General features: G+C 42.1%; 1 protein-coding gene across 5 annotated transcripts in view; it reads left to right on the top strand.

Annotated features, from left to right (window-relative positions):
- LYRM4 (LYR motif containing 4) overlaps positions 1-20,928 on the top strand; it is a 156,212-nt gene that overhangs the window by 26,789 nt on the left and 108,495 nt on the right. For 4 of the 5 annotated variants that reach the window (XM_003897000.4, XM_021936592.2, XM_017957543.3 and 1 more), the window contains exon 2: positions 17,213-17,333. In XM_003897000.4, the coding sequence (XP_003897049.1) occupies positions 17,213-17,333 (121 nt within the window). Of the gene's footprint in view, positions 1-12,439; positions 14,604-17,212; positions 17,334-20,928 lie in introns of those variants that run through there. The other variant, XM_021936593.2, reaches the window with a different exon arrangement.

Here is a 20,928-nt window from a genome sequence, read left to right as displayed (position 1 = left end):
AGGGCAGGCTGTAGAACTGCATTGTGACAAAGAATGTTTAGATCAGACCAGGTTTCACTTGCCTTGGTAGGCATCTTCTCACAGCCAGTTGTGTGCATGACCATGACCCAACACAGGGATCTGTATGGTCTGGGACCTTTTGGGAGAAGGGACCGTGAATATATATTGAAGATCTCTGTTGTAACTAATGGAACTCACCTGGCTAAGATTATCAGATGCTAAGCTAAGCATGGTGGCATGGGCCTGTGGTGCCAGCTACTGGGGAGGCTGGGGCAGGAGGATCAGTTGCACCCAGGAGTTGGAGTCCAGCCTGGGCAACATAGAGAGGCCCTGTCTTTTAAAAGAGAGAGCGAGAGAGAGAGCTCTGAGGCACTTCTTAGGATATGTGGCTAGAGGGTTATGTGAGATTCAAGTAAGATACATTGAATCCGCCTCCAGCCTCCGAATGTTGAAGGCACTGGCTGGGCAGAAATTTTGTGCAGATCAGCATTTCCCACAGTATAATGGGTGTTACTGGGAGTGGGTAAGGTTCTGCGAATGAATCCAGGTCCCTAACTTTTCTTCTCACGTTCCAGGGCTTCTCCACTGCTTTAATATTCAAGTTTTCTTTGTGATTGTTTTGGGATTAAAGGAAATAAGATACTATGTTTCTTCTTCCTCACTTAGGACTAGTATTTTCAGGTAATACACGCTGGGAAATGCTGGTTCACATGTCGAATCTGATTGTCACCTGCTTTCAGCTTGCGGAAGCACAACTAGGCAATCAGAAGGCCCCCCCCAAATTTGCCAAGTCACTCTTTTGGGGTTTTTTTTTTTTTTTTTTTTTTGGTTTTTTTTTTTGCCTGCCGTTGATCATGTGGATGAGACCCTCTCTCAGGAAATGGGAGGCAGGGCATCTTCAGAGAGAAGGCAGTGAGGACAAAGTGGAGCCTCCGCATACTGAATGCTGGGGATGCGGCTTTGTGTGCTAATCCGTGGATGAGCGTTCTCTTAAGTATTCTGATAAATACAGAGTATCACACTATTGTGGCCTTTAATGCAGCGTGCACAATTTTAAATTTTTAGTAGGTAGTTAAGATGGAACTCAGTTAAGTGGGTCTACCCTACATTGACATGGTTGCTAAACACCCACAGGGAAGCTGCTGTTTGTTGATTCTGAACAGGGCTTATTGGATCTTGGAATTACAAACAATACTGAGGCCAAATACCTTCTTGCTCTGAGCATTTATGTATATGGAAAACTCAGCCTTGGACTTAGGCCAAGTAATAAAAGTTTCATGCAACTCAAAATGAAAGTGTGTTGCAGATTTCTGATCCCTGAGGTTTTAGTGCTAAAATACAAGTGGTGGAGAGTAAACTCCTTATTTCACCATTTGCAACCTGGTATCTACATACTTAAGGACAGCATCCAAACAGCAGCAGTTGCTGAGACCCTGGACTGAAGCAATTGGAAGATACCAAATTCAGAAAGAAAAGACTCCAGTGAGATATGTGAATGGTTTTGTTACCAATGCAGCAAATTCTTTCTTGTACTTCTTTGCACTGCTAGAAAATATACTGGCTCCTTTGATGTAATGACCCTCAATTGCCTGTCTTTTCCATGTCTCCTAAGCCAGGCATGTTCTCTTTAAGTGTCTGGAAATTGGCACCACCTCTGTGTGGCATCTTTATTTCTAGAGAATTTCCACAGCTGGGCTGTCCGGTCAAGCAGGCAGTTTTCCTTGGAGCTCTGCAGAGTGACTGCAGCTTACAGGAGTGACCAGGTTTCTTCAGCGGCAGTGTGCCCTGAAGGGAGAGATGTGATATTCCCTCAGGTGAAGACTCCTTTTGCCAATCCTGTGGCAGGAAGGAGAAGAGTCCAGTTTATATTATTCATCAGTTTATTCTGAGACTGCATTTTTTGACTTGACCTTCCATGTCTGTTCTTCTTGTGTGTTGACAGATCAATGCCAAGTGCCATTCTGATATTGTTTGGTTAGTATTAAGAAGAAAAAAGTGGCATGGTAACCAGTAACAATTTGTAAATGCAAATGTTTGCTCAATTTTATTCAGCCTCAAAGTCCTCAAGTTCTTTAAAGTAAAAATAAATCCTAACACACAAAACACCTACTGGATGATTCACAGGGATGTTATGGAAATAAATTATGTAATGCATGGAAATATTTTGACCTACTTGGAAGAAAGATGCTGTAACAAGTTATTTGTATTATAAATAGCCAAGCAAACAAACTTTGTTTCAAGACAATATGGCACTCCGATCAAAATAACTATCCCTAGTTATGTTACAGTGCGTGGTATTGTATTCCGGGTCTCATGCTGCTTACGGCATCCCAGCAGATGAAAGAAGCTAAGTGTATTTTCAAATTTATGGAATTTTAGACTGGACAAGACTTTAGAAATGCCCCTTCTCTGCAACAGGGAAAATTAAAGTTCTCCAAAGGGAGAAAGGGTTACCAGAATTTTTTAGTAAACACAGGCATGTGGTTCACATGCTCATCTGCATAAAAATTACATACAGCATTTGGAGCCCTTTAACTTCAAGAAGTGAAGTAAAGTTAGCTGGTGGGTTCCCTTGCCCTAAATTCAATCCAGTATTCAGGGATTCAGGGAACAGAGGCCCAGCTTGTTCCCTTGCTGTCCTTTCAAAACCAGAACTCTCGGAAGCCCAGCAAGCTTTTATGCTCTGTGGCCTCCCCGAATTCAGCCCTGCAGCCTTTTTTCGTTACCTCCCGGTTTGTAGCTTTCTTATAAATGGGTGAGGTTACTGTACACCTGAAATGTTCGGGGGTTGTTTGTGTGTGTGTTTGTTTGTTTGAGACACAGTCTTGCTGTGTCGCCCAGACTGGAGTGCAGTAGCTGGGATTATAGGTGCCCGCCACCACGCCCAGCTAATTTTTGTATTTTTACTAGATACACGGTTTCACCATATTGGCCAGACTGGTCTCGAACTCCTGACCTCAAGTGATCCATCCACCTCAGCCTCCCAAAGTGCTGGGATTACAGGCGTGAGCCACTGCACCTGGCCTTGAAATGTGTTTATATAGACTTTTTTTTCCTCCTGAATAGCCCAGTAAACATTCTGCCATTTCACATATTTTAGGAAGGGGGAGGGAGAATTGTTCTGCATTTTTGTGCTGAGTTCATCATCCTTCATGACGTGTCCAGAAGAAGGTAAATGACTGATATGTGTCCCCTGTTCTCCTTCCTTCCTTGCTCTTGTGTTGTTGCCAGTGACTAATAGCTGTTGGAAAGGGTAAAGTGAAAGTCATTTTCTTTGACTCCTATTTCCTATTTCCAATGGAAATTTTAATGAAGAGGAATTTTCATTGTTCATGCTTTATTTTCCCCCATAAAGTGGAAAATCTAGAATTAACTGATCTACCGTATGTAGTTATTCTCCATAAATTTTAAATAATTTAAAGGCCATGTCTTACATTATTGGCTGGTTCACACCTAATTTTAAAATAAAATTTAGAAAACTGTGTTCTGTAGTCTAATATTTAACTCCTAATACATGATGGAAGCTTGAGCTGGCTTTTCTGGTATGAGATCAGGCTCAGTCTGGTAGGTGGGGGAAAAAATAGGCCAGAAAACCTTTTCCACGTACATGGAGCTTTTATACATGGGCACTGTACTGTCACAGTGACACTTTTATACATGGGGACCTGTACTGTCACAGTGACACTTTTATACATGGGGACTGTACTGTCACAGTGACACTTTTATACATGGGGACTGTACTGTCACAGTGACACTTTTATACATGGGGACTGTACTGTCACAGTGACACTTTTATACATGGGCACTGTACTGTCACAGTGACACTTTTATACATGGGCACTGTACTGTCACAGTGACACTTTTATACATGGGCACTGTACTGTCACAGTGATACTTTTAGAAGAAATATGACCAGTTTCATAAGAGGATATGTAGATATGAGGAAAGTGTGTTTTTCCCCTGACAAAAGTAGTTTGTAGGACTCCACAAATGAAGCATGTGGTCATCTTTGAGTCTAGGAGCATGTGGAGGGAACTGCGGATCTTAGCTACAGCCACCAGTTCTTAGCCTTCAGCCTTCAGGGAACTGCACTGTCTGAATAGGTACGTCTAAAACCAAACAAAAAAGGAGCCAGGGACCTCGCTGCTGCTTGATCTGTATGCCTAACTGCAGACAAGCTAAATACGTTTCGTTTTATAGGTGGCCTTTACTTTGATAAATTGGTTTACACTTTGAAAAATCTTATTTGCAACAAAATGTCAGTGGCTATGAGGATAAATCCAAGTGATAGAGTTTAATTTTGATAAATTATAGGTTAAAGATCTTAAATGTTATTGAGCACCGGGAAGGACGCCTGGGCAGAAATACTCCTAAACTTTTCCTCTAGGGACTGAAAGGAGCATCTGCTGTAGAATGGTGACGTTTCTTTCTTTCTATTATTTTATTAATTTTTTTAAGACAGTGTTACTTTCAACAGACTCTGTAGAACCTGTCTCAAAACCTCCAGTTATATGAAACTGTGTCATGTTGTTTTGAATATACTTTTTTTGCACATAAATTTCATATTTATCTCAACAGATATCTTTCAATTGATTTACCATAATTTCTCTGACTGGTTTTTATTGGACATTTAGATTAGGACTTGAGTCCTACTTAGGGGGCTGAGTCAGAGGTTAGCCTAAGTCACAGGAGCTGGGGCTTTGGGAATTTTGTAACTGTGGAGGAATAAATTACTAGCGCCACCCACTCTGAGCCGTGGAGAGAGTTCTTCCCTCCCTCTTTGCCCTTATGTTACACCCATCTGTCAAAACTGCACCTGTGGATGTAATCAGACGTCTGCCTTTTCTGTAACTACACCTGGGCATCAACCACAGCTGGAAGACAGCCACCCTCTTTGGCAAATTGGTACCGCCACATTGGCCATTTCCAGCCTCAGCAGCCTTTTTCATTTGCTTGGCAAGTTCTGGAGTCTGCCCACAGTTTTCAAAATGACTGTCCCAAATGAGGCTCTTACCAAACCTCTTCACTTTTTTTGTTATAATTGTTTTTTCTGAGGTGTAACCCAAGAGCCACAACATTAAAAAACAAAATTGTCTTAGCTGTGTCTACTGACATTTTTTTTTTTTCACTTTGAACTTGTTTAACAAATATTTTTAAAACCTTGTGTTCTCTATTTTCTCGTGGGAATTGTACTATTTTGCTTTTCTGGACTATTAGGAAATATTCTTAATTTATTAAACTTCGCTAGTATTTTATTATTAACAAAGATATTTAAACCGTTAAGTTTCATCTAAGTATGGCTTTGACTAAATTCCAAAGATTTTATGCATTATCTTTTTCATTATTTTAAAGACACTTTCTTGGCCGGGGGTGGTGGCTCATGCCTATAATCCCAGCACTTTGGGAGACCGAAGCAGGTGGATTACCTGAGGTCAGGAGTTCAAGACCAGCCTGGCCAACATGGGTGAAACCCTGCCTCTACTCAGATATACAAAAATTAGCTAGGCATGGTGGCACAGTCCTGTAGTCCCAGCTACTCCAGAGGCTGAGGCATGAGAATCACTTGTACCAAGGAGGTGAAGGTTGCAGTGAGCTGAGACCACATCACTGCACTTGCAGCCTGGACGACAGAGCGAGACTATCTCAAAAAAAAAAAAAAAAGACACTTTCTTATGGTGTAATGAATTTCCTCCAAGGCCCAATTATTATTTATGACTGTACTTCCATGAATTTAGGGGTTTTTTTTCTGCCATATTTACTACATTGTGATCAATAAGTATATGCTGGTGTTTTTTTGTTTTGTTTTTGTTTTCGTTTTGTTTTGTTTTACTTTAAGTTCTGGGATACATGTGCAGAATGTGCAGGTTGTTCCATAGGTATACATGTGCCGTGGTGGTTTGCTGCACCTATCAACCCATCGTCTAGGTTTTAAGCTTCACATGCAATAGGTATTTTTCCTAATGCTCTCGCTCCCCTTGCCCCCCACCCCCCAACAGGTCCTGGTGTGTAATGTTCACCGCCCTGTGTCCATGAGTTCTCACTGTTCACCTCCCGCTTATGAGTGCGAACATGCGGTGTTTGGTTTTCTGTTCCTGTGATAGTTTGCTGAGGATGATGGTTTCCAGCTTCATCCATGTCGCTGCAAAGGACATGAACTCATTCTTTTTTATGACTGTATAGTATTCTGTGGTGTATATGTGCCACATTTTCTTTATCCAGTCTTTGATGGGCATTTGGGTTGGTTCCAAGTCTTTGCTATTGTAAATAGTGCTGCAGTAAACATAACGTGTGCATGTGTATTTATAGTAGAATGATTTATAATCCTTTGGGTATATACCCAGTAATAGGATTGCTGGGTCAAATGGTATTTGTGGTTCTAGATCCTTGAGGAATCGCCACACTGTCTTCCACAATGGTTGAATTAATTTACACTCCTACCAACAGTATCAAAGCGTTCCTATTTCTGGTGTTCCTAAGCTGGTGGGGTTTTTTGCAAAAATCACTGACATCCTAACAATCTTATCTACTCTCTGTAAAATTTGCTGCCTTGTCTCCTGTGATTATTCTAGCTTTCCAGCTTCTAGGTTGACCCTTCTTGCTCCCTCTCGTTTCATAGATCCTTCTCTGCCTGCTCTTAAATATTATGATTTCTCCAGGGCTCCTTCCAAGGCTAATGCCTCTTCCCATTCTATGGCTTTCATCAGAACAAGCTCTTCTTACCCCATGGTGTTGCCTCACACTTCCTTGTCCCTGATTTTCAGGTTTATTGCCAGTCTGAACCTTCTCACCTGAGCTCCAAAACTTTATTTCTGGTAGCCTATTGGACATGTCCACCTTGTCCCATTGTTGCCTCAAAATAAACGGTCTAAAAATATACTCATAGAGCCTTTGTCTTTATCAAATAAATACTTCTTAATCCAACCCCTCTTCTTTTCACCAGGGTTTAATTCCTCATCATATATCTCACCTGCTTATATGTGTTGATCTAATTGTATATACCCTTCCCCATTCTCTTCTCACACAATTTGAGCCCTCTGTACTACTGATGTTTCCTTATTGTGGTATATTACTGATTTCTATTATATCAATAGGTACTTTAAAATCATTAAGAAATAACAGTTATTGTAGTAATTTAGGAGGCATAAATTTCAATAACCAAAAGTAATTATCGTTAACATGCTGTCATATTTCCTTCTAATTTTTCCTACACATATATTTTCCATAATTGAGATCATCCCAAATATCAAATTGTATCTTTCACTTTTAAAAACTTAACAATGGGCCAGGCGCAATGGCTCACGCCTCTAATCCCAGCACTTTGAGAGACTGAGGTGGGCGGATCACCTGAGGTCGGGAGTTTGAGACCAGCCTGACCAACATGAAGAAACCCCGTCTCTGCTAAAAATACAGAATAGATTAGCTGGGCGTGGTGGCCCATGCCTATAATCCCAGCTACTCAGGAGGCCGAGACAGGAGAATCGCTTGAACCCAGGAAGCGGAGGTTGCCGTGAGCTGAGATTACGCCATTGCACTCCAGCCTGGGCAACAAGAGCGAAACTCCATCTCAAAAAAGAAAAATGTTAACAATGGATGGTGAAGTTAGATTCATATTCAACAACTTCCACCAAAACAAACTCCGGAAAGACCAGAGTTAAACATGAAAAATTAAGTTCTCGAGAACACATGGATGAATATTTGTTTAAATCTCACAGTAGGGTAGGCTTTTATACATATGAACAGAAGCCGTAACACAAAATTTGATACACCTGACCACACAAAAAGTGAACATTTCTACATCACAAAAATAAAAAGCACCATAAACATAGCCAAATGGCAACAAACCAGAATGAATATTGTAACTCTACACAAAAGGCTAGCTTCTTAAAGACCTCCTTACAAATCCATTCGAAAGACCAATCACTCAGTTAAGAAGAGGCAAAGGATATAAACAGAAGTACAAATAGACTTGGGACAATGTGGTGGACATCATACATAATGAGAGAAAGGCAATTAAAAGTAAAATGAAGTACTGTTTTTCACCTATTAGATTGATTAGCAAAGATCAAAAAGTTCGATGATGCACTGTGTTGGCAGAGATGTTGGGGACATAAACTTGTGCTTCCTATGAGGAAAATAGCCTTATAATGTATAATTTTTATAATATTTTGCCCAGTAAAATATTTATCTATCTTTGAACTATCAGTTCCACTTTAGAGAATCCATCCCACACATAGATATGCACGGGATGCTACCGTACGCAAGGATGCTGATTACCGCATTGTTTGTGGTAGCACAATTGGAGACAACCGAAACATCTGTTAATAAAGGGCTACCCGAATGAATTCTAGTTCATCTGTATAATAGGATATAACCGTCTTTAAAACTGGTCACCTTTATTTGTGTTATCAAATGATCACTAAGATAGATTTTCATTTAAAAGTTAAAAGTCTACAGTATGTTTAGAATGCTACCATTTGTGAAAGAAAAAAAATGTACACAAACAGATTTTAATATGAACCTAATGTCTCCAGAAAGCTGTAAAAGAAACTGACAACTGTAATAGCATCTAGAGAGAACTGGTTGTTTAAGGGACAGGAATGAGAGGGAGAATGATTTTCCACCTTACACCTTTTTTACCTGTGACTTTATGTTTTTTTAAAACATTTTTTTTTTTTTTGATTTGGGGTCTTGCTCTGTTGGCCAGGCTGGAGTGCAGTGGCACATTCTCGGCTCACTGCAAACTCTGCCTCCCAGGTTCACACCATTCTCCTACCTCAGCCTCCGAAGCAGCTGGGACCACAGGTGCCCGCCACCACGCCCAGCTAATTTTGTATTTTTGGTAGAGACAGGGTTTCCCCATGTTGATCAGGCTGGTCTCAAACTCCCAATCTCAGGTGATCCTCCTGCCTCAGCCTCCCAAAGTGCTGGGATTATAGGTGTGAGCCACAGCACCTGGCCTATTTTTTGAGACAGTTTGACTCTTGTTGCCCAGACTGGAGTGCAGTGGCGCAATCTCGGCTCACTGCAGTCTTCGCCTCTGAGGTTCAAGTGGTTCTCCTGCCTCAGCCTCCTGAGTAGCTGGGATTACAGGCATGCACCACCATCCCTGGCTAAGTTTTGTATTTTTAGTACAGATAGGGTTTCACCGTGTTGGTCAGGCTGCTCTCGAACTCCTGACCTCAGGTGATCCACCCACCTCGGCCTCCCAAAGTGCTGGGGATTATAGGCGGAAGCCACCGTGCCTGGGTGAAACATCTGTTTTTAAAGCTACATAATTTCATAATTTATGTAGCCAATTCTCTATTATTGAAAACTTAGGTAGTTTCTATTTTTAATGCTTATAAATCTAAAATGAACATCATTCTGTATATCTCTGCATATTTCAGGTTATTTCTGTAGGATAGATCCCTAAAAGTAGATTACTGGGTAAAATATTAAGAACATCAGTATCCATCCATTAGTATACTGTTTTCTTCACAGGAAGTACCAGTTCGTGCTCACACCAGCAGGGTGTACCTGTCCCTTTGTCTTTTCAAAAACTTCAGGTAATTTGGTGGACACAAAATGATGCCTCATTTAAATTTTCATTTGTCTGATGGTGACTGAGGCTGAACATTCACACATCTATATCTGTCTATTATATCACTCTCTGGTCTCTTGTGAGTTATTGTTTTATGCCACTTATTTACTGTGGTCTTATTGTCTTTCTACTCAATTTATATGTGCTGTTTGTATTCTAAGGATATTAATATTTTGTCATATGTTTCTAACTGGCTTAGATCTTTAAAGAGGAATAGGAGTTAGCCAAGAATCCAGCTGGAAAAGGACACTCCATGTGTGGAGAAATAGCAGGCCTCCAGGAGAGAAGACCCGGGAGACTGCAAGTCTTCCAGGATGGCCAGAGTTGGTGGTCCTTGCTGGAAGCTGCTCGATGGAGTAGGAGAGATGAGCAGGAATCCAGAGAGTCCTGTAGGCCATCCATGCCAATGCAGTTGATCGTTATCTCAAGATAATGGAAAACCATTTGGGAATTTTAATAGGGAAGTGTGTAATAGGTTTTATTTACAACTGCCCAAAAACCCGAAGCTTTGATCTCCAAAATGGATTTTCTCATGGTAATTTCACTTCCCACTGCACAAGCCTCCATTGGTTGCCCTCCTCCTTTTTAAAACAATTAAACTCAATTATTTCACCTAGTGCTTTTATTAATAGTTCTTTCCGTTGAAATGCTCTCATCCATTTGCTTTTCTGAAGACATGTTTGGTGCTGAACTATTTGTAGGAACACTTGAAGCAGAGTTGAAAGGTTAGATGACCTTTTTAAGCTTTGTGATGCCAGAGACAATTTTTTTAAATGCCTCTTCAAATGGACAACCACTCGGCTTTATACCAAGTACTTAACAAAGATTGGATGGGGGTTATCGACCTGTGGAGGAGGAATAGCCTAGGGTTGAAAATCACAGGCTCTAGAGTCAGCTGGGTTCAGAACCCAGCTCTGCCACTTACCAGACATGCGAGATCTTGGCCTACATTTTTTAAATCTTTCTGAGTTGTAGTTTGTGAGGATTAAATGAGATCAATATGTATCAGGTACTTAGCACACTGCTCTGTGCATGGTGTGTGTATCATTAATTGATGATATTCTTTTGTTATCCTATTGTACCCTTAAAACAGCAATGCAAATGACTGTGGAAAGCAGCCCTTTTCTTTGAAGATTTGAAAATAGGTATCTGAGGATGTGCTTATCTGTATTCCATTCGATATTAACTGCTTAAAGTTCTTTCTTTGTCCTTAAAGTATTCTTTCTCTTAACCTTGGAGTCCAGGGTTTTATAAGTAAATATCTTGGCATTGTCCTCTGGTTGTTAAATTTCAGTGGTGAGTCTTCTCAATTTTTTATAATCACTTCTGGGACATTTCCTTCCATTATAAATTTAATTGCCTATGCAGTTCAGTTTGTTCACACTTATTATTCATAGGTTATACACCTTTGCCCTATTCTGAAGGTTTTTTTAATACATGTTTCTCACCAACATATTTAATTTTTCCATGCTTTGTATTTGAATTTCTAGTTTGTCTTCTGTTTTCTTTGATTCAGTGTTATTGCTTCTGTCAGCCAGGTACATATTCTCTAGCATTCTAATCTTTCTTTTGTGTTTTCTCGTTTTGCTGTTCTTAAAAGTGGGCAAATGTAATATAACTTCTATACTTTTTTTTAAATTTACTTTAATAGTCAACTTACTGAGGAATAATTTATATACAATAAAGTGCATCCATTTTAAGTGTACAGTTCAGTGATTTGACAAACCTAAGGGCATGTGAAAACACCGCCACATTCAAGAGAAGGACCACTCCATTACCTCAAATCAGTCCCCTCGGGCCCTTTGTGTTAACTTGGAATGGCTTCTATTTCTTATATCATCTCTTTATCTACAGATCTCGTCACCCACCGAACCTGAGACCAGCACCCTAGTTATTCTCCACCATATTCCCAGCTCCTGGCATAATGCTTACATAGTAGGCATTTAGTATGTATTTCTTGAATAAATTCTAATTGTGAATTTTGTAATCATTGCCTTCTAGAAGTTGTTTTAATCTTTTTGCTGCAAACCCTTTTTTCATGGTTTTGTTTTCATTATTGATTATTGATGTTTTTCTTGAAGTTCTTTTTGATATTGCCTATGGTATTTTGATAAGCTCATTTATTCATTAAACATGTATTGAATATCTGCTCTGTGCCAGACACATACAGTGGTGAGCCAGAAAGATTAAAGTTCCTGCTACATGGGGCTTACTTTGTACCAGGAGCTCACATTATCAGAAAGCAGCTTTCTGCTCTTCTTCACTCTGTTACATACCTAGCGTCCGTGTGACCTTCAAATGATCCTTGAGCTTCCTCTCCATAGGCATCATGATCCATTTTGTTATACACCACACACATACACACACCATAACCCCAAGACTGTTAAATTACTTTGAGAGAGAAGAGCCTGAGCCAAGATTGGGACTGAGGAGTTGGAGAAGTAAAGGTGATTTAGAAGGGATGTGGAAAGTTAACATTGGAAGATTTATGATTGGTTGCATATAGGGAGTTCTGGGAAAGGAAAGAATTTAGGATGAGTCTCTTAAGTATTTGATTTGGGCAGTTGACTACATGAAGGTTCTCCTACCTGAGGAAGGAAATACTGGTCATCATGAGCACTTCAGTTGTTTTTAGTTTGTTGTTGTTGTTGTTGTTGTTGTTATTGTTTTTAGATATTGTCTTGACCCGTAGCCCAGGCTGGAGTGCAATGGCATGGTCTTGGCTCACTGCAACTTCTGCCTCCAGGTTCAAGCAGTTCTCCTGTCTCAGCCTCCCGAGTAGCTGGGATTACAAACATGCGCCACCATGCCTGGCTAATTTTTATATTTTCAGTAGAGATGGGGTTTCACCATGTTGGCCAGGCTGTTCTCGAACTCCTGACCATGTGATCCGCCCACCTCAACCTCCCAAAGTGCTGAGATTACAGGCATGAGCCACCTCGCCCAGCCGGGCACTTCAGTTTTGAATGTGTTCACTGGAAGAGTCTATATTTTAGTTGACAAGTCCAAAAGGCAATTGGGTATATGGATTTTGACCTCAGAAGGAAGGTCTGGACTAGAGAAATATTGGTAGCCAATGGCATCTATATGGCAGGTGAAGCCTTTGACAGGTGCAATTACTGGCAGAGATCTTATAAATAAGAAAAATGGTTCACATATGTGCCCTAGAGAATACAGCGTATAAAGGGCAGCAGAATGAGATGAGCCCACAAAGGAGCTTAGGAAGGAGTAGCTATGCCAGACACCGTGGCTCACACCTGTAATCCCCACACTTTGAGAGGCCAAAGCGAGAGGCTCCCTAGAAGTCAGGAGTTTGAGACCAGCCTGGGCAGCATAGTGACACCCTGTCTCTACAAAATAAAAATTAGCGGGTCGTGGTGGCGTGCTGCTCTATTCCCAGCTACTTGGGAGGGTGAGGCGGAAACGGTCATTTGAGCCCAGGAGTTTGAGGCTACAGAGAGCTATAATAGCGCCATTGCACTTCAGCTTGGGTGGCAGTGAAACCCTGTCTCTAAAAAAAGAAACCTAAAACTGATGGCCTGTGTATTGCAATGAGTGCTCTTTAGACATTAAGACTTGAATATGAAGACTTGACCTCCAGAAATTAACAAGTAACAATGTCATGGAGGCATGCAACACAGTATTGTCAGATGGCGTGGCCTCAAAGATGCATAGGGGTGAATCAGTGATCTGGAAGCAGCAGCAAGCTCCCGGAATACACCAGCACCCTCCTCTGGGCCCTGTGGAATATGGGGACATGCTAGAATTTAGCAGCTTCCCCTTGCACATTTCAGTTAAGGCAAGTAGGTGGAGGATGTGTCCTTCCAAGTCGTCGGAGGTAGATGAGTTTGCCCCACAGAGACCAGTAGAAAGGACTGAGCTTTTTATTGTTCCTAGGATACTTGAGTTAAGGTTGCAGAGGACCAAGAAAAGGCACGATGTGTTTATAGGATGGGTACACAGAGAAACCAGCACTTGAGATGCTGATGAAGATGACAGAAATGAAAGGCATTACATTAGCTGGTTTCCACATCACACATTGGATGCTAAAGCTGATAGGAGCCTCTAAGTGCTCAGAGGCTGTGATTATGGCTGCATTTGGTGTTTCTCTGAGGGGACAGAGTAAAGCAGAACCTCAAACACTAATGAGCTTTCGTTACTGCCTGCTGTGTTGCTGTGCAGCTGGGAAATTGGAGTGAGTGGAGGAATCTCAGAAAAGAGTATATAATGCTTGCAATGGTAAAAAGAACCTGTGGGCACTTGAGATCTAATGACAGAATGAAGCAAAGGCTGGGGTGGAGAAAGAAAGCCCAATGGGAGTCTCCTGCGCAAAGAAGCATCAAGAAACTGCCAAGCTTCAGGACAGTGGAAAGGACAGTGTGTGTGAGAACATCATCACCTCGCCGTTTCTGTGGATGTGGGGCTGCTGCTTTGTATTTGGTTGTGTTGCCCTTTGTGTGTTAGTTTTTCATGCTGTATTTCAGACAGCGCCTGACTTATTAGGATCATCCTAATGCATGGCATTGTGTAACAGCTAGCTGCCATTTTCACTGCAACATCTGCAAATTTTTCTTTGAAATGTTCTTGCTCAGTGGTATGGTCAAGAGGCTGATAGCCAGAATCTGCACAAAAAAAAAAAAAGAAAGAAAAAAGAAAAAAAAAATGGTAAAACCCAGGGCAGGGCCAGGATTGAAATAATTGATGATTAGCCCCCCCCACCAAATTTGAAGATTCACTCAAATTTGTGATGACTTTCACCAAGCTGTGATCATTTGAAATAAGAATTCTTACAACTAAAGAATCAACTGTTCATGCAGTAGGAGTTTTGCGTTTCTGAGCCAGTGAAATATTTTCCCTCAGGGCAAAGAATAACACTTGGTGCTGTAAGTGGGGCAGAAAGAGCAAGACAGAGAGGAGGGAACCATTACAGCATTCATCTCAAAAGTGCATCGAAAATTTGAATCATGTCTCTTGATTGCTTTAGACACATCGAAGTCCAAGATCTAGAGCTTCTTTTCTTTAGGTAAGGACTTTGGAGAGCTGGGGAGACAAACAAGAATACATAGCAGAATATCCGGACCCTGGACCTTGAGCTCAGTTGATATAAATTGTTGAGTGTTTTAAGCTATTTTCTCATTTCCTTAAACTTTGGAAGACCTTAGGTCTTTACATTCCAAACAGTACTCCTTTTTTCCTAGCTATTCTAAGGTAGTTACTAGCTTTTAGAAAAATGAGTTTAGCAATGACTACTGTTGCCCATTTTGTTTGTCCAAGAAGCCCATGCAGCATACGAAATGAAAAATTGAAACAATAGATGATTCCTGGAGGTAAATTCATGTTGTAAACCAATTTTGCCTATGGAACAAATATTAGAATTAAATTATTTTGTCCCCTCTTTGCTGCCATCATTGCCAAAAGAGAAACTGCTTTAGAGGAGTGTGTGGGTGTCAAGAAGAACAGTGATACTGTGTTATATAAATAGCCATTAGGCAATGCAAGAAAGTGTGCCAGAAATTGCTGTTAATTTACCTAGCTGCCATCTAAAATCTTGTTAGATTAGCAGCTGCACCTGAGGAGAGTCTGTATCTGATGTATTCTATTTGTAAAATCCTCCCATATCCCTTTAGAAGTGAATGAGCCCCAGTTATGTAGCAGCTGCTAGTACATGGATTCCATGCTCAATCACTGTAGCCCTTTAGGATTGATACTGAGCACCCAGCAGCTCCTCTGAAATACTCCAGCTGGTTCACAGAGGGTTAAGATCAAAGTCTCAGCAGTGTCTTACATTCTGAAAGTACCAGTTCCTAAACTCTTCCCTTCTCCTTTATGATTCCTAATATTATAAGATTTAGTTTTACTCTTGCTCTTAAATGCAAATAGACTGACATTTGAATTGTTTAATGTAAAATGCCTTTTTACTTTAAAAAACTTGATCTAAAACAAAATTTGTCCTTTTTAAGATAAAGTTTCCCAATAAGTTGTATGAGCTCCCAACACCCGCTCCCCGCTGCTCCCAAGGAAATTGATATTCCCTTCCTCTCATTTCTTTGCCTATATTTCCATTCTTCTATTGCTCAATATTACCACCGGCATCACATGGATTCTTTAACCGGTGCTCAAGGTTAAAAGCAGAGCAGTCTGTGATCATTAAGACTGGAGAGCCAGGCACTATGGCGTGTACTTGTAATCCTAGTTCCTTGAGATGCTAAGGCAGCAGGGTAGCTTGAGCCCAGGAGTTTAAGACCAGCCTGGGCAACACAGCAAGTCCCCATCCCCCCCAAAATTTTTTTAAATTAGCCAGGCATGGTGGTGGGTGCCTATAATCCTAGCCACTGTGGAGGCTGAGGCGGGAGGATCACTTGAGCCCAGGGGTTTGTGATTGTAGTGAGTTATGATCATGACACTGCCTGTGCAACAGAGGGACACCCCATCTCTAAAAAAGAAAAAAAAAAATAGAGAAAATGGTGTCTCACATGTCTGACTCAGTCTGCTTCTCCTTAGTCTTGTGCCTTTCATTCTGGAGTAGATGGGGTGGAGCTAGAGATAGACCATAGCCATCTGAGTGTGGGACTATGTCTAAGGACTGCTGAGTTGTCTGTTGTGGCTAATTATCCAGACCACTCTACCTTCTGTAGACACACTATGGTGTGACTGTAAAGATGCAGGACTAAGGAAGGCAAGGTTATGGCATGAGGAGAGGGAATACTAATTGCATTAAGGCGTAACAAGTGTTAAGAATAGCTTTCATTTATTGAGTCTTTCTATATAACAGGCTTTGGGCCAAATTCCAGACCCATGTTATAAAGCCAAATTCTCCCAGCAGCACTTAGCATTATTATGCCTTTTTGACAGATGAGGAGACATGGCCTTTTGTTAAAAAGCTTGCCCAAGTTCACACAAACAGTAGGAGCTGGAGCAAGGCTACAAACCCAAGCCTGTCTGATCCGCAAGCCTTGCTGTGGAACTGCTGTCCTGTACTGCAAGTGATCTGTCTGCTTGGGGGTGGGTGGTAGGCGTGTGCACTTTCAAGATGGAGGAAAAGAAAGCATGTTGGCCTAATTCCACAGGTTCAACTGTGGTGGGATCCTAATGTGGACCACAGAAAGGGAAGTGAGAGCCAGAAGATGGGACAGGGATTGGAAAGCATAGGTCACTATCTGGGTACATGCAAATGTGATCATCATTTAACCTCTGAATTTTTTTCTTCCTTTTTTAAAGACAGGGTCTTGCATTGTCGCCCAGGCTGGAGTGCAGCAGCACAATCATGGATCACTGCAGCTAACCTCTGAATTCTTGATTTATGTCTGTACACTAAAGGTTCAATTATCCATGTAAATGGAGTGAAGCCAGATGTGAATAATGCTAAAGAACCAATAATCTAAGGAACTCTTCAGTAGCAGTTTGCCATTTGTATGTGGCTTGTTGAGAGTAGATTTATTTTCCTAAATCTGTTTGCTTAGTTATCCCAGAATGGTAATGGATCTGCCTGCGCCACGAGCAGAGATCAAAGTGGATTATCCATAGGGGAAGATTAGACAGTTAATTCTAAAGGAAAAGCTTTTAAATTCATTTGAAAGCATCGTCTCAGACACGCTGACACCTCTTCTTTTTTTTTCCTCTGAATTCATTTAGAACATATGCTGTCAGGAGGATAAGAGATGCCTTCAGAGAAAATAAAAATGTGAAGGATCCTGTAGAAATTCAAACCCTAGTGAATAAAGCCAAGAGAGACCTTGAAGTAATTCGTCGACAGGTAAGATAGTTCAATGACGTACTGGTTTTTCATTAAGAGCTTTAAACTTTGACATATCCCCCTTGCTTAGACAGCAGTGCTTTTGGTGTTGGTGATTTACAGAGCAGGATCATGAAACTCTGTTCCTTGTACTAATACAGACATGTAAAGGTGAACTCTCATATTTTCAGATTCAAGTTGAACTTAAAATATCAGCTTTCCAGAATTTCCAGGAAGTGTATCCTTCTGGAAAGCTGATACTTTAAATATGAGAAACTTCTGCATTACTTTTATTGAAAGCTAAGTTTTTATAAGATGTATTGCACATGTATACTTGGATATATTTCAGAGTATAAATATATTCTCCCTTTCCTAGTATTTTTAATCACAATTCGGGATAAACAGAACGTGGCCCTTTTCTTGAAGACACCATCGTGGGTGAACCTGAATTACGTTGCCACATGGGCGGTGCATCTGCAGGTGCAGATGGTGTAAAGTCAGCTGCTTGGGTGCTGACCCCATAAAGGACCCTGGAGGGCGTGTTTTCATTTCGTGGAAGTGCCAAGGATCACCTTGTGCTTCCTTTTCTCATTCTCGTCAGGCGGGTGCAGCTTTTCTCATCCTCGTGAGGTGGGCGGGGCTTCTCATTCTCGTGAGGCGGGTGGAGCTTTTCTCATCCTCGTGAGGCGGGCGGGGCTTCTCTCATCCTCGTGAGGCGGGCGGGGCTTCTCTCATCCTCGTGAGGCGGGCGGAGCTTCTCTCATTCTCGTGAGGCGGGCGGGGCTTCTCTCATTCTCGTGAGGCGGGCGGGGCTTCTCTCATTCTCGTGAGGTGGGCGGGGCTTCTCTCATTCTCGTGAGGCGGGCGGGGCTTCTCTCATTCTCGTGAGGTGGGCGGGGCTTCTCTCATTCTCGTGAGGCGGGCGGGGCTTCTCTCATCCTCGTGAGGCGGGCGGGGCTTCTCTCATCCTCGTGAGGTGGGCAGAGCTTTTCTCATTCTCGTGAGGTGGGTGGAGCATGTGCAGCGGCTTGATCTCCTGGGCGGTCTGATAACATCCCCAAGAGTAATTAGAACGTCAGAGGTTGAAGTCACTGTCCACCGATGGGTTTTCTTGCTCTCTAAATAACACCCTTTTCACTGTTTCTCTTGGACTTAGCAGCAATCACACAATAAACTCCATTTCTGCTTCCATTCGTGTTTCTCTTTTACTTGCAGGAAATTTGTTTATAAAGTATGGAGGGGGAAACCCTTTACCATTTCTGTAAGTTATGCTGTACTGTTTTGCGAGGGCTTCTTTAGCATCATCAGGAGATGCCAGCTTGGCTGATATTAAATTAGATAATAATCTTTCCCTGACCCTTCTTCATGCTTGACTCTAAACAGAATTCAAAAAAGAAGCAATATTTGAAACTATAATTTGCAATTTATGTCAAGATTAAAGGTCTTGTTATATTGCCTACATAACAGTTCTTTCTAGAATAGCATTTTGGATTCTCATAACCACCCTTGAGTTCTACAGCTATTTAGTAATAGAATAACTGCCACACTCAGACAGTCCTGGGAAATGATCTCTAAAGCCAGAGGATAGTAGGGTACTCAGAAAAGAAACTGATCTGTACATTTATATATATTTTTAGAGTGGCATTTACGTGAGTAAACATTTTGAAAACTCTAGAACAATGGTATTTCCAATCACCAGTGGTTGAATTTTATGAGATCCTTTAGCAGTGGAGCATAGAACAAGCAGCTGAGTTCTTATTTTGCATAAACGCAGAAAGATTTTGTTCTTTGGCACTTTCTGTGTGTAGAGGTTGGCAAAACAGGCAGGTTTTATCTTTAGCGTAAAATTATACAGAGTATAAACTGCTTAGAAAAGAGGGATTGTAAATAATCTGTGCCATCATTTCTCCTGCTATATCTAATTGTCTGTGTCACTTCTTGGTTTGAAATGCTCAAACCACCCTTTCAACAAAAAACAAAAACAAAAGACTAAACTGGCCCTCATCTGACATCCCAGTGATTCCCCCTCCCCCCAGGACAGACTCCCTGGAGCAGTGGCATGTGCAGGGCAAGGGCGCCCTCCCCAGGGCAGCCTGTCCACTGCACCTTCCTGATGGAGAATACACACTGCGGGGCCAGGGCTTCCACGGCGACCTTGCAGAACAGCATGCTGTCACCACCTCAGGGATGAAAGCGTTCTCATCCCTTCAGAGAACCACTTAGACAGCAGCAGCTAGGAAGTTTCTACTCACTTCCCTTTCATGTCAAGACTCTTCCTGAATCCACATGCAGCCTTTACCGTAGTTAGGGTATAAGGCGTAGTGGCCCCCCAAGCCATCTGGCTGCAAGCTGGCATAAGGTGCCTTTGGACTAACAGCCTATGGTGAGGTGGAGAGTCTGTATTTTTGCACACTGTCCTCTGTAACTGGCTGCTGTAGTAGCCTTCTGACCTGTCCTCCGGGTGCCCCCACTACCACTGCACCCCACACACGGTCTGTTTTCCACACACCACCATCACAGTGATCTTTTTCAAAAGAAAGATTGGGCCACTGCCCCGCTCAACCCCTTCCAGGCTCTTGCTTCATGGCACCCTAACATAAAACCTGAAGCCCGTCTGAGGTCCCCAGAGGCCCTCCATTGCTCTCCTCTCCCTCACTCTCCCTATTTCCATGAACTTGCTCCCATCTCAATGCCTGTGCACCCCCTACCTGGAGGAGTCCCTCCAGACGTTCCTGTAGCTCCCTTCCCCTTCCACCCAGGCCTGTGCTCAGATTTCATCTTCCCATAGGGGCCCCCCTGGGATCACACCATATAAAACAGACTCACTGTCTCTCCCCTGCCCTGCCTTAGTTTTCCTGACAGCACTTATCAGTACCTACTATGACATTACTTGTGGCCTTGTCTGTTTTCTCCCTCTTTTGCAAGACAGCAGGGGGCATGAGGACAGGGATCTCCCCTGTCGTTGTCATCATCTCCACTGGGTGGGGAAGAGCATGGACTCTGGGGCCAGCCCGTCTGTGTTCACGTCCTGACTCAGCCTGCTAGCTATGTGACCCTGAGCAAGATATTTAACCTCTCAGCGCCTAATGCAAACTGCAGATGAAAGTAAGCCCTACTTTATGGGTGGTAGTGAGGATCAAGTACCCTAACATATGCGAAGCCCCTGGGATAATGCTAGCACATAGTAAATGTTGTGCAAATGCTTGCTGTTATTATCCACAGGATCGAGAACATCCCATGTAAGAACATCCTTACTAAGAGCTGGCTCTTAGTAAGTTTTCACTGACTGACTAAATGCATGAAGTATATTCCCTGAGGTCATACACCTCAGTCACGGGGTCTATACCACCAAAATCAGGGTGTCTTTTTGGCCACCCGCAGTCTCCCTCCTGAAGGAATGAACCATGAAAGGAATATGGAAATCTGATGGGGATCGTGACATATTAACCTTCATGGAGTTGTGATAGTCTTCATATCAAGTCTCTCTTCCACTTGATGATTTGGACTCCAAGCCCCACCTGCCCAGGTGCACATGGATCCCAGCTTCACGGTTCCACCAGTGAGGAAGCCCACAGCCACTTTTCCAGCTGCCAGACATGCACACCGTAAAGGCAGT

Source organism: Papio anubis, chromosome 6 (assembly GCF_008728515.1).
Source record: "Papio anubis isolate 15944 chromosome 6, Panubis1.0, whole genome shotgun sequence".
In the NCBI taxonomy this organism is placed as follows: Eukaryota; Metazoa; Chordata; class Mammalia; order Primates; family Cercopithecidae; genus Papio; species Papio anubis.
Note: the sequence above shows the minus strand (reverse complement) of the source record. Positions and strands in the feature narration are given on the sequence as shown.